The sequence below is a fragment of the Nilaparvata lugens genome, chromosome 8 (genome assembly GCF_014356525.2).
Source record: "Nilaparvata lugens isolate BPH chromosome 8, ASM1435652v1, whole genome shotgun sequence".
Lineage (NCBI taxonomy): Eukaryota > Metazoa > Arthropoda > Insecta > Hemiptera > Delphacidae > Nilaparvata > Nilaparvata lugens.
In genome coordinates, this window is record NC_052511.1 from 5,110,480 (window position 1) to 5,125,470 (window position 14,991).

The 14,991-nt window shown below is 32.4% G+C and overlaps 1 protein-coding gene across 1 annotated transcript; it reads left to right on the plus strand.

Moving 5' to 3' along the window:
- The first annotated feature begins 3,506 nt into the window (after positions 1-3,506).
- LOC111064474 (otoancorin-like) lies at positions 3,507-12,845 on the plus strand. Its single transcript, XM_039433798.1, has 7 exons — positions 3,507-4,103; positions 5,104-5,291; positions 6,038-6,193; positions 7,780-7,925; positions 9,044-9,164; positions 10,472-10,588; positions 12,394-12,845. The coding sequence occupies exons 1-7, from the start codon at positions 4,046-4,048 to the stop codon at positions 12,628-12,630; spliced, it is 1,023 nt and encodes a 340-aa protein (XP_039289732.1). The 5' UTR covers positions 3,507-4,045; the 3' UTR covers positions 12,631-12,845.
- The last annotated feature ends 2,146 nt before the right edge of the window (positions 12,846-14,991 follow it).

Sequence of the window (14,991 nt, forward strand, 5' to 3'; positions counted from 1 at the left end):
TTGCAACCAGATAAGTTTATTAACATATCATATAGGCCTACATAATTATTATAATATTCATACAAAATAAGTTGCTAATAATAAACATAGTCCTAATTATGATACCCCACTATAATTATATGTGTTAGGGTGATCATAATATTCTTTTTTGAAACATGTACCTACAAATAATTTTAAAACACTTTTTGCTATTAGAAAAAACGACTAGCAGTCAGATATCTATCTACCATATCTGACTACTAGTCGTTTTTCTAATAGCAAAAGTGATTTAATATAATAAGCAGTTCGTGATGGAAAACAACATTGAAGAATTTTAAAACATTCGTTATAATATGTAATAAGTAATTAATATGAGTGTAAGTTTAATCACAACATATTTCTTATCACCGGTACCTACTCATTGTAATATGAAAATCACACTTTTATATTATCTTAGAACGAGGTAGATCAAGAGGTAGATAGATAATGAATCTATTAATCTATCAAAAATGATGTTGTCACTGATCGATATCTTAACAGTTTGTCAGGAGCCGGTCTTGTCCAATGTATCGATAAGCCAACGAGAGTGTCAGGAACTGGAGGAGCATGTCTGGACCATGCGTTCCTGTGGCATTGTGATATGTCGGCTGTAAATTCAGCTGTTCTCCATACCAGTGTAACCGATCATTATAGTATCACCGTAACTATCACTTCCCCTATGCAGCCAAATATTCAGTCAGGACATGAAGCTAATACCACTAATAATACCTACATTTCAAAATCTCTTCTCAGTAATAATTTAGCAAGTATCGACTGGCAACCCTTCTTTGCCTGTCAGGATACTAACACCTGCGCTCAATTATTTTGTTCCAATATTAGAATATGTACAGAGAAGTCAAAAAAAATATTTAATTACCGGTATAGGCAAGATAAATCAATAAATGATGCCCTATTTGATATCAATGTAGAGATTAACAATTCTATATCTTCTAGCCAAAAATCCATGATGATCTTCTTAGACTTGAAAAAAGCTTTTGATTCTATAGATAGGAGAAAGCTCTTAAAAAAGTTAGAATACATAGGCATCCAAGGCACATCCTTGTCTTGGTTCAATAGTTTTCTTTCAAACAGGAGGCAATCTGTTTCCATAGCGGGTATAGCTGGTGATGAAGCTGACGTGGATTACGGGGTGATCCAGGGCAGTACTCTGGGTCCCCTGCTTTTCCTCGTCTACATTAACAATATTTCGAGACTTGCCCTGAATGGAAAGATTTTGCTATTTGCCGATGATACCCTGATTTTTCTGAGAGGTGATTCTTGGGAGGAAGTAAAAGATAAAGCAACACATGATCTTGCACAGGTGAAAAAGTGGCTTGACCAGAACACCCTTTCTCTAAATGTAACAAAAACAAAGTTTATGCCAATATCTCTGCGCCCCATTACTGACTACAACCTTGAAGACATCAAAATACATAACTGTGATGATCCGCGAAGCATTGTATGTAACTGTGAGCGTATAGAAAGAGTACACTCATACAAATATCTAGGTATTGTTTTCGACAGTCGTATGAGATGGTCAGAACACATCACCTACTTAAAATGCAGAATTCGTCGGCTAATTTATGCTTTTCGGATGTTGAGTGACATTCTCAATCCAAATGAGATTAAGATGGCCTATTATGCTTATATACAATCAATACTGGCTTTTGGCATCATTGCTTGGGGGGAGCTTATAAAACGGTTCTCGAACCCGTTGCTGTGGTACAGAGAGAAGTCATAAAGGTAGCCTTCAAGAAATCAAGATTTCATCCGTCAGATTTATTATTTAATGAAACATCTATTCTTACAGTAAGACAAATTTTTATAAAAGTTCTTCTTATTCACATGTACAAACATCAAAACTCAATCTTTTCAGTAGTCTCACACTCTTATAACACCCGTTACTCACAGAATACAACTGTCTCATCCACTTATTTGCACAGAACTTACTCAACTACCAACCCTTCATATATTTCACAAATTCTTTATAGGAACATTTCCAGTAGATTTGCCAACTTGAACTTATTTGAATCTTTGTCTATTGACACATTCAAAAAGAACACACACTGGTTATTATCAGTCCTCGGTCTGGATGAATCAGAGGAACTTATAATCTCATCCTACAGATAGTTTTTTTTTTCATAATCTTTTTATGAGTTTAGTGTCTTGCATCAGACTTAAGGTAATTTTTGCTCCTCATTCAATTCATAATTATTTATTAGAATTTCAATTAAGGTATCACTCCTATAATAGCTCTACAGTTATTTTTTTTCTAATTGAAATCCAACATCGTCGGGGTTTGTGCTTTGTTTCTCATTTCGAGTTTTCCCTGTCCTCCTCTCAATATCTTAGGATACGTCAACATCCTTTTCCAATATAAATTAATGAATTTATATGTAATTTAATAATAAAATTTCATTCTCGTCAGGCTGACTGATGGGGGCTCATCCTTGCTCACAGACCTTAGGTCCATGCAGGGATAAATTCCTTTAAGTACGGCCAGTCAGCTTGCACTATTAGAGGAATAATAAACATTAATGGTAGAATAGAAAGTCTTTATGTTATTATGCTTTATTATTATTATATTTATTATTATGATTATGCTTTGTAAGTAACATTATTGTATTGTAAACATTTTTCTGATAGTGTGGGTGACAGAATTTATTTATATTTGTTGTATTGTTTTTTGGATGAGGAATAAAAGAATTTGATTTGATTTGATTTATTTGATCTACCTTGGCTGTCATTTCATATTATGGTCTTATTGAATTATGCATCGCCAACTTCATTGTAAAATCACGGCAGATCGGAAAAACGCTTACGGTATAAATGAATTGTTGAATCGCACATGGCCAATCTACAAAATTTGAAACGAAAATATATTTTCTCATAGTTATAAAATTTATAAAAACTTCAAACCAATGAGCAGTGAAAGGCTGAATATATTATGAAGATTTTCAATTTGATCAATAGTTACTTTCATGCGTATGTAGGTGAGACAACTTGGAATAGAGAGTCAGAGGTGGTGGAATATAAAAGTCAATTTAATTTTATTTATAGGGTTTATTCTATCATAATTTTCTCACATTAATGTCATCCACTGCTTATTTGATGTATCATTTTGGAATAGCTTGAATTAATTTGAGCAATGATCCTCATATTCATACTAAGGAAAATAAAAAATACAGTACGGTACCAAGGAATTCAGCTCTGATATAGATTTGAAAAAACTTACATCCTCATTAATAATTTATTGTATAAAATGGTACCTCGCCCATTCATCTGCCCTTTAGAGCCTTCGTGTAAATAATCAGCTTATCCAGGTTCATGTCTTGTCAGTAGATCCAATTATCTTGGTGAATTATTGAGGATTCTCCCCCAAAAGCGTAGAATTCATTTTCCTGTCTCAGGAAATACCTTTAAGTCATGCACTGTTCAAATTACTCACATGCAATTGAGGTTTTATCCAAATAGTAAGCCTACAATTATTCATCTATATGCTTACCTTGAGTTCTTGACAGCATCTAAATTAATCCATTTAGAAGAAAAAGGTCAAAATGAATTATTCAAATTCAATTTGGTCTATTTGAAAATGGGCAAACTTTCCTATTCAAGCTGGAGGATGGATAGTATTAAATATTCTATTAATGAGAGAATGTGGTAGATACAAATTAGTTCTAGTCCTCATATGAATTCAGTATACCTACTCTCAGTATATTCGTTTAGAGTAGCCTATATCTACCTACTTTCTTATATAAATCCCGAATTTATTGTAGAACTTCCAGTCATGGATAGCCCGCATTAGTGGGATAGTTTGTCCATCCTTATTCACTGCACTTTCACACTCAACTTTAGTGTTCTCACTTTTTTGTTCTCAAATAGAACGACTAGCAGTCAAATTTTTGTGTTATCATCTTGAAAAAATATAATTACCGTATTCGTTCTCTCTGGGAATTTTTTTGTAGTCTCAATAATATTCTTCTTAGAATATCATTTTTTCCCTACACTCTGTTTTTATGGGATCAAAATGTACTTTCAGAATGAGTTGAGACTTGTGATTGCAATCAGCACATTCCTTTATTATAGTGAGTGCATTTTTTTCAAAAAACAAATAATTTCATAGTCGAAATTTGTATAATAATATACAATTTAATAATGCTGCTTTCATTAAACTCAACTTTTCAGACTTTAGAAATGCTTTGTATTTATTTACTCCTGAAAATATTATTCAACTCACTCAAGCTATTACAATCATCGGAGATTGTTCATTTATAAATTGATAAGAAATATTGTTATTCCATATTCAATTAAAGTGAGGTCCACGTTATAATGACAGTATTGGATCAGCTTTAGTTTTGCTATCCTTGTCTATTATTCGACAAATCCAGTGGTACACTATCCTTTTCTAGGTCCACAACGATGACAATTATGTTTTTGACAGTGTAGAAATATAATTAATTAATGCAGAGAATCGGCATCGCTATTCTTCTATCTTTATCTACTGCCATTATAACGTGGACCACACTATAGAATATTTGCTCATCCATAGTTTCTATGATATCTTTATTAAGAAAATATTCTATTCCAAGATGAGAACAAATTTTTTAGCAGAGTTTGCTTACAATCATTTTACAGACAAAATTATTTGAATCATTGTATATTGGCCTACCTTTTTCCAGTAAGATTGACTGATTTGAATAATTATGTTGAAGGAATTTTTAAGTACTAAAATACTACCGTATTCGATAAGTGCATCCTATTTTCATCAAAAATCAACTTTTATTCAAAATCGGAGTCTCAAAGGTGACAGAAAATTTTACCTACGGTACTTAAAATCCCTCTACTAGATTATCCGCGCCGGTATTTCAATCTCATATTTCAACATCAGAAATAATCCTTATTTGGATTAAGATAATACCGTATATTCAATTTTTACTCAATACAATTCCACTATAAGTATCTTCACAGATCTAACCGTTCAGTTGGTCTGTGTTATCATATACAATGGAATACCTAATTATGTTTTGTAAAAAATGTGATAAATGAAGTATTGAGTTGATAAAATTGTATTTTGCTTGCCATCAGCTCAACAAGTTTGCAGTTTAACATGTGTGGAGATAAATGATGCAGGAAAAGGCGCGAAATTCTCACCAGACGACTTGCAGACACTTTCGCGTCTTTCACCTTCAGAGATAGAACCATGTCTGGTTCTTCTTGGCATAGAAATTCTAGATTATAATCAAGCATCATCGGCATGGAGAGCTCTTACAAAAGTGAGTCATCGTTTCATGATGTTTGCATTTTTGGAAATAATTATGTTCCTCATTTATTCCAATGGCTAGTTGTAACAAAAATAACTTATACACAAATAAGTGTAATAGAGGTACTTATTTTCCGTTGCCATTACGATCATATATAGAAGACCATTATAAAAGATTACTATTATGCTATTATTCCATCATATATTTCCCTCCCCAAATTTGGTTACACTCAAGGACTTTGAGGAGGTGGTCATGGGAGCAGTTTGTGTCAAGCAACTCGCACTGCAATAAATGAGTGTAGTATTGTTCTAAGCCGCATTCACAGACAGCATTGTCCTGAATGTAACCCCAGTGTGACACAAAAATGTCACTAAAAATCTGAAACTCTGGTTTTTCATTAAACGTATAACTTCACATTTTCCTATCTTGTGGATCTTTATGCAACCTATCTGAAACTAATATACCTAAAGAATTAATAAGGGTTCAATCAGATATACGTTGAAGAACTCTTACATTGACAAACATATGAAGAGCTCAAGTTGTAATGGATATGACATGTTCTTTCAACAATTTAACATACATTATAAGCTTCATCAAGATTTTGAATAGGGCCTAATCAGTTGAATTTCGTTTTTCATAAATATATTTTCAACGCATGTTAAAAGAATACAAGAAGAAGATGAGTTTAATACAAAAATGTCAGAATAAATATGAAACCTTCTATATTTACTGGGACATCAATATTCGATTTTTTGCAGGTATATGGTTCTGCTAGTGACATACCAGAAGAAAAGCTGAGGCTATTAGGATGGGTGATATCTGGAATACCACCTGTCGACTTCCAAAATATATCGCTGACTGATGTTGATACCATTGCAGCGTTTGGGCAGTTCAGGAATTTATCAGCCCAACAAGTACGTAAGTTCTATTGGAGTTTCATATCATTTTTCAAAATTAAAATACAGTAGTTAAAACTTTCCTCCGTGTATAAACGTTCCATAGACTGGACTGTTTAGTGATTTTTGCACGATTATATATGAGTGTGGAGGGTAAGACTTATTATCAGCCCAACAACTACTTAAGTTCTATTGGCTTTTCATATAATTTTTAAAAAGTAGAATATTTAAAATTTTCCTCCATGTATAAAATTTTCATAGACTGGACTTTTTAGTGATTTTTACACAATATATAAGTGTGAATGTACCGTAGATGTAGAGGGTAAGACTTTCTCAATGGGGACATTGGATGGAACGTTCAAGGAAGTACCCACCCGATGTGGATGAATTATAACGGAAGTATATCATTTTTTCAATGAATCACATTATTTCAAATACCCACATACTCCACTACAGAAAGACAGACAAAATATATTTATTTCAAAAACAAAATGCACTTTACAAAGTAATAATCCTATGTACTCATTTTCTTTCCAATATAAAACAACAACAAAGAATAAAAGAACCTCATGTTCCACCACATTTTCTACCACAGTATGCCTGTTCTTTCTAGTTAAGTTTCTATAGTTTTTTCAATACTTAAAATGCGTTCCACCTTGATTACGGTATGACAGGTTGAGGAAATAAGTAATAGATTGAGCAAATAAAATTAACGGATAAACTTATGTATGCCTACCGAAATTCAAACAAAACTCAAACAAAACAAAACAAAACTGCTTGAAAATTGGCCATGCTTCCAATCAATTTTTTGTGATATATGAAAATCGCTCAAACTTCGTGATCTTATGGTCTCTCATGCGAGAAACATGAATCTGGAATCATATTTGCAAAATTCCTTACCGCTCAGGAGATATGACCAAATTTCAGCCAAATCTGAGATACTTCTTGTCTCAGTGTGGTTCACGATGGTTAGTCCATGCTACCAATCAATTTTTTGTGAAATATGAAAATCGCTCAAACTTAGTGACCTCAACCTCAAGTAGGCCTAATCCACTGATGTACGGTAGTGAGAAATAGTTTTAAAATATGAGAGAACGACGTTAGAACTTGAATGAAGTTGAAAAACTCTCCTTGATAATAAAGTACGGTAGTCCAACAATATCATGATAATTATTATATTATAAAAGCATTCACTCACATGAGCTACTTTTTAACAAATTAAAAGGAACAAATAAAGATCATGTATAGTACCCTTTATTTTTTTTAAAACTTTAAAATAGTTCAACAACTACTTTCGACCCTAACTCAAGTCATTTTGAAGTTGAAATCAATTTTATTATCTACCAGTTGATATTATTATATCATCTCTAATAAAAAATTGAATACGGGAATTATGAATTTTTGATGTTGATAATGAGAACATAGTAAATTTCCCTGAACAAAACGAAGTAATTTTTTGCTTATAGTCTGTGAACTCCATCAAAGCTTGCATCAAAAGTTTTTAAATATCGCCATTTGTGAAGTAGGTAGACAATAAATAATTGTTATAAATTTTATTTTCAAAATCTTCCAGATCTCAATAAATTTGTTTCAATTTTCAACAGTTGGCTGCACTTCGTGACAACATATTCAGCTTCTGGAGCACGAAGAGTGAAGAAGATTTGACCAGCTTCGATTTGATGAATTTGCGCCAAGTTGTCTGTGCACTGAATGCTTCAGCCATAAGCAACATACATCCTCAATCATATCGGTGAGAACTATATTAATTTTACTATCTCATTCAGTATTCTATTCATTCATTCATCAAATTTGATATGATCGTCATCATATTGATCAATTATAACAGAGCGTTTACCCGCAACTCTTTAGTTTGTTCTATATAAACAAGTTAATCGCCAAGTTACATTAATTGAATCAAATTTAATTTACTGTATGAATAAATTAAATAAGAGTTTATTCTATTATCTATATACAGAGTGACACAGAATAACGGGAACTTTTAAAAACGTCATAAAACATTAGTGGGAAGGGCAAAAATGATTTTAATCAAACAAATGTAAAGTTCAAGACTTGCCATTTAAGAATTATTAATAACATCAATCACCTTTTGACAATTACTTCTTTAAGATGGCTTCCTCCTGAACGAATACACTCTTGAAATCTGTGTTGACGATTCCTCATTGATCGCTGCAACATCTGCGTTTCCTGGTCCCATGATCTGTCCACCTGCGATTTTCTGTTTGTGGAGCTATCTCAAATCAAACGTTTTCACAACTTGACTAATAACTGTGGTTGAATCATAACAGACAATTCAAAATGAAATTGACAATATCCTAGCTGAAATGTTGCAGGAATCTCAACACAGATTTCAAGAGTGTATTCGTGCAGGAGGAGAAAATCTTGAAGAAGTAATTGTTAAAAAGTGATAGATGTTATCAATAATTCTCAAATGGCAAGTTTTGAACTTTACATTAGTGTAAATAAAATCATTTTTGACCTTCCCACTAATGTTTTATGGCGTTTTTTAAAGTTCCCATTTTCTACTGTGCCACTCTGTATATGATAAATGAATGGAGATAGATACATATTGGTTAAATATTCATTAATTTATTGTTAGTGATCAGGTATTTAATTGTTTATGATAAAAAATATACCTAGCTAAGTTCTGTAAGTAGGTTTTGACAAAAAAATTGAGATTACAGCTTTTTGTGACTAAACTATTTAGTAGGTTTTGACAAAATATTTAAGATTACAGTACATCTTTTTGTGACTAAATTATTCAGATAGGTCAACTTATTCCATATATCCAAAAATATCAAATTTTCATCATTTTATTGGTACCGTACTGGATATCATTTTTATTTACAGAGATGCAGCGCATGAATTAGCCACTGTGAGAAATTGTCCGCAGGATATAATTACAGCTCTCGCTAATCTGGCCGTTAATGAAGCTGCTTTTGGTAATCCGATGACATGGAACAGCAATAAAGTGAGCGAAAATATTTTTTTTGACATAGAACACTTCTGAGTAAAACTTATATTGATGTTACAGAAATTAATTCAAAAAAGGATTATATAGTCTTCTAATCAATTCCATTTCATTAAAGGTAGGCCTACCTACTTTAAGAACCATGCTTTCATGTTGAACACTTCTGAGTAGAACTCATAATAATTATTCATGTTGCAAAAGATAATTGAAGGAATTAATTATCCAGTTCTCTAGTCAATTCCATTTAATTGAAGGTACTTGAAGAACCATGCTTCTATGATAAACTGATGACTAAGCTTAAGATGATGTAGTTTTAACATGAAACTATTTATGATTCTGTACTTCGTCCATATATAATATACTGTATTCAACCATATAAATGGTCGAAGGTTCTGTAAGTTAGATTACGGTACCTACTCAAGATATTAGAATTGAGTGTATAGGTCTTTATATTGACCCATTGTATCAATCTTTCAATAAAATAATTTTTTGTGTAGTTGAGAAGTTGATATTGTGGTAATTATCCATATTACATGAAAAAAGACTAAGAAATTGTCAAAAAACACAGATTTATTGATACTTAGAAAGACTAGTTTTGGTTATTACACCATTGTCAATCTCTGATAAACTGATAAACATCCCACACAGCACAGGATGTCCTAAGGATATCCCAAACTAGTCCTCAAATGATCCGTATATCCCAGGGGATATAAGGATATCCGCGTGATATTCCCATGAATTACCCGTAGGAAGAATATATTTTTATTTTTCGGGGATATTCACAGAATATTCTTAGTAGGACTTCCCCGTTGAGAAAAAAAATTTTCTCATGATGATGATAGCTTACTTTTGTGAATGTGGATTAATGAAAAATGTAATAATATAATAAATCAAACTGAAATTATAATTAATTATAATCATAGCAACATTAATTTCATGTTACTCGTTAAAATTCTAGGAACATCCCAAAGATATCCCCAGGACATAGCAATTGCTAGTGTAATTTGTTTATCAAAAACTAGCAGGAATTTAAAAAAAACCATAAATGCATGAGAAAGTGTACCGTATTGAAAAATCTACTTTCTCCTAAAAAATAGTTAAGTAATCTCAGAAAACAGATGAGATATTAAAAGTTGAAAAAGAAATTGGATCTCGATTGTTTATCAGAGATTGACAATAGTGTAATAACCGAATCCGGTCTTTCTAAGTATTAATAAATCTGTGGGTTTTTGACAATTTCTTAGTCCCCTTTTTTTCCCATTTTTTTCATTTAATGAAATAATTTTTTATCTCAATTTTTGTCGAAGGTGTCAGCAGTGGGGTGTGTGATTGCTGGTTTACCAGATGTAAAAATGATACCCGCAGAAGCAATGCAAGGTATCACGCCGGATATTGTTTATTGTTTACCACAGAAAACTACTCAGGTGAATGCATTTTTTTTACTTCAGCCAGAAGATACTTATATTTTATCAAGATCTATTTTATTCTATGCTTCAAACTATCAAATTAGGTACCCACCTAGAGCTTCACGATAAGATAGGAATAGATTATTCTCCTAAAATAAATAAACATGTCCACAACTTCAGACCAAATGTAATAGAAAAATTCCAAATTTATCCTACAAAGTTAACTTTCATTAGAAGACAATTGATTTACACAAGCAGCAAATTAATAAATGCAATACCTTTTGATTTAAATTATAGAATATCAAAGAAGAGCATAACGGAATGGATTAAAGGTGAATATTTCTTCACTTTGAACATAGCACTGTGAGTTTTTTTCTGTTTTAGTTTTCAGTTTAGTATTTCTCTGAATTCTGACCTTTTATAAATTATTAATAGGCTACAAGTGTGAATTATTCTACTTTGGACCACATTTTTGAAGAATATTGATTTAGAGTATATTTTTTGTCTCCACTTTTGTTATAAAGCTTTTTCGTTTCAATTTCTAGTTATTTCAAGGATTTTTTTAAGCAACTTTCACCAGCGGGCAAATAGTTATCTTTTTGCTGGTGATGCCTAGAAATTTTATAATTTTTTTCTTCTCTCATGTATATGCATGTATGTGTAATTGTATATGTATGAGTAAATTATTGCTTGTTTTCTTTTTGGCAATAAATGAATTTTATTTTATTTGATTTTGTAATTGGCAGAAATAAAAGCAGATTGTTGTTCAAAACTTTTGTTTCCAATTATTGTAATATGTTTGTAAATTTGATCAATATAAATGATACTTGATTCGACGTTTAAATAAGATACATTATTGAAAATAACGCATTCTTGAAATAATTATAAATCTGTTGAATTCTTGTGAAATGTTCGTCGAATAGTTCAATAACGCATTCTTGAAATAATTATAAATCTGTTGAATTCTTGTGAAATGTTCGTCGAATAGTTCAATAAATAATAGACTATGGATCTGACTTTCAAAGGGACTTCGAGATGAAATATTAAATTATTTTAAATCAATCTAAAAGTGTACGCGTGAAAGACTAACTTTATCGTGGACTGTGTCTTCACCTGAATTTGGAAGAGAAATAGCACAAGGACTACGATAGCTTATAATATTATAATTCTACCTAAATTATAATTCTGTTAATCTTCGTCAATTTGTTCAATACGTAAATAATAATACATGAATCTGACTTCTGGGAATACTTTATTGAGATAAATGTGTTGAATTGTTTTAGATCAATCTAAAAGTGTACGCGTGAAAGACTAACTTTATCTTGGACTGTGGCATCATCTAAATTTGGAAGAGAAATAGCACATGGACTACCTTATAATATTATAATTCTACCTAAATTATAATTCTGTTGAATTCTTGTAATCTTCGTCGATTTGTTCAATAAATAATAATACATGGATCTGACTATTGGGAATACTTTATTGAGATAAATTATTAAATTGTTTTAGATCAATCTAAAATTGTACGGTACATGTGAAAGATCAACTTTTTCTTGGACTGTGGCATCATCTAAATTTGGAAGAGAATTAGCAGAAGGACTATCTTATAATATTTTATCTACCAATGTTATTACCGTACGGTACTTCACTTTGTTATCCCCAATGTTATCTTCACTTCACTTTACTTTATCTACTTTTTCGTCAAATGAAACTGCATAAAGGAAGTATTGCTCCCGCAGTATATGATACGTCAGTGTCATTTTTATCATAAATAAATCTTTGAAAATGTAATTCTGTTGAAATAATCCTTGAACTTTTCACAGGAAATGACTCCAGATCAGCTGGAGGAATTCTCAGCAGAGTCTGCAAAAGCAATGTCATCTTCAAGCGCTCCCCGAGCTGAAAGATTGACTCAGACACATGACATTTTCAAGCAATTCCCAGGAAAATCTCAGAACAATACAAATAATAGTTCAGCCAGTAGCTTCTTCAATAGCAGAGTGCACAACACTCTCATGTTTGCTGCATCTCATTTGATCTTCAAAATCAATACTAACTAGAATTGATTCATGGTCCAATCGTTGAATAACTTTATTTGGTATTGTGCACAGTATTAAAAGAAATAATTGAAAATATACCTTAATTCCAATCAGCCCATAATTCAATACAACACTTTCTCAACTGATTATTGTAAATTATTATTCTATTGTTATCTTGACACTATATCTATATTGTATAAATTCAATGATAAATAAAATAAATAAAGATTCATCCATCTTGCTGTTTATGATCCAATGAACGCGGGCACGTAGCCAGGGGGGTCCTCCAGGGACTTTTTCCAGAAACTAAATTTGTCAGATTGAAAATATCTTTCAATGTTTCTATCAACATTTTGTCAATGTTATTTTTAATATTTTCATTACTGTAATGGTATATGGTTAAATTTATTAGTACAGCCTACCAAGGTCTGGCCAGGAGGACAGGATAATTTTGACAAAACCTACTTTAGGTCAATTAATCACCTGCCGGTACTTATATGTATATAGTGTATTATTATTATTATATTTTTGTTGTGTGAAGCCACAAATTCTGAGCGGTGCTCAAGTGGCATACAACATGTCATTTTTAGAATGGAGTCACATGAATGCTCTAAAACACTCCTCAATGGTATAAGGACAAGCCTCTACCAGTGTCCTAATTATCTTTGAAACAAATAACTTTATAGCTGCTACACAGCCTTATATCCTAGGGAATGCAATTAAAACACTTGAGTCCTGAATAATACGGTCCCTTTTCGAGAAGAGTCAGTCTATGGATAGGGAACTGGAATAATCCTGTATTTTTACCTCGTGTTTCATAAGTATGACAAATTCGGTTAGCAATAAAAATATTTTTGTCTTTGAACACAAACGAAACAACTTCAAGGAAGTATATCGCTGGAACTGTAAGTAGTCGGTGTGCCTTGAATATGGTCTTACAGGAGAAAGATGGACCCACTCCCCCCAAAATCCGAAGTGATTTTTTCTGCATTTTTAAGTTTGTGTTCAAATGAATTCTTCCAGCCCCCCAAAACAAAATACTATATCTAATGAGTGAAAGAAAATTCCCATGGTAAACCTTTAGAGCTGTCTTGAGATTTGAATTCGACTTAACAGTCCTCAGAGCAAAGAGAGCATGGTAAAGCCTTTTCTGGAGTTTCTCTATGTGACCATCCCACTTCAAGTTTGCCTGCAATTCAATCCTCACAAAATTTGTCTTATCAGTAGCAGGACACTCCCATCCCACAATAGCTGGATCATTCTCATTACCTCTCATAAAGAACTTAATAAAATTTGTCTTGCTTGGATTAAGCTTCAAGGAATTATCATAAAACCATCCATTGAGCTGCTGCATGGCAATCTTAACCTTCTCCATGACATCTTGATAGTTGTTTCCTTCAAGTAAGATTGTTGTGTCGTCAGCATACAACACCAATTTACCATCAACATTGTAGGACAAGTCGTTGATAAATATATTAAACAATGTAGGCCCAAGTATGGAGCCCTGAGGAACCCCTCGCTTATCCATCTGCCATTCAGAAAGCACCTGAGAGCCATCACAATCATTTTTCACAGCCTGGTATCCATCCACAAGATAGGATCTCAAAAACACCTCTGCACGACCTCTAAATCCATAAAATTTAAGCTTACTCAAAAGGAGTTCATGATCGACCATCTCGAACGCTCTGGATAACGTATTGGCTACTATGCCAGTTATCGAACCACGTGCAGTGTGGAAAGGACCTTTTCCACCATGAAACTGTGAAACAGAAGCTTGATGATGAATGAAAGAGGTAGAACGCACTTGCTATGCTAGACGATATTATAGTGTTGAAACAATGTAGTTTTGTAGACTATCTTATTTGTCCGGGTTTTTCACGGGAATGGGCGACAAACATAGGTACTACTCGGTAGAAGAGTATCATTCTAAAGATGGGCGACCACGATGCAGCAGCGTTTCCAGTGGGATAACTACAAGCATCAAGTATTAACATTTTGTTAATAACGTTGGTGTAAATGCTGCTTTGGGTTTACAATATGTTGTGTGTACACAGATTTCAAACACTACTTGATACAATATTTATCTACTTTTGCTAAGCTTCTCTACCAAATTTGAATATTTTCTGTCTATCATTTCTCAAAGAAGTTGAGAAAACGCAGAAAAATGCTGGGAACGTATATTTATGGCGTAGACCTATTTTCAGGTTTAAAAATATTATTCTCATACATCATTCAAAGAATTATAAAAATAGTTTTATTTATTATCGGTTCTATTATACTGAATCAACTTCTATACTACCGTACCGTACGATTAGATCAGTTTTATTTTCTTAATTCCATAAAAGCGTACTATTCAGAAGCTTCATTTCAAAATAAGCGCCA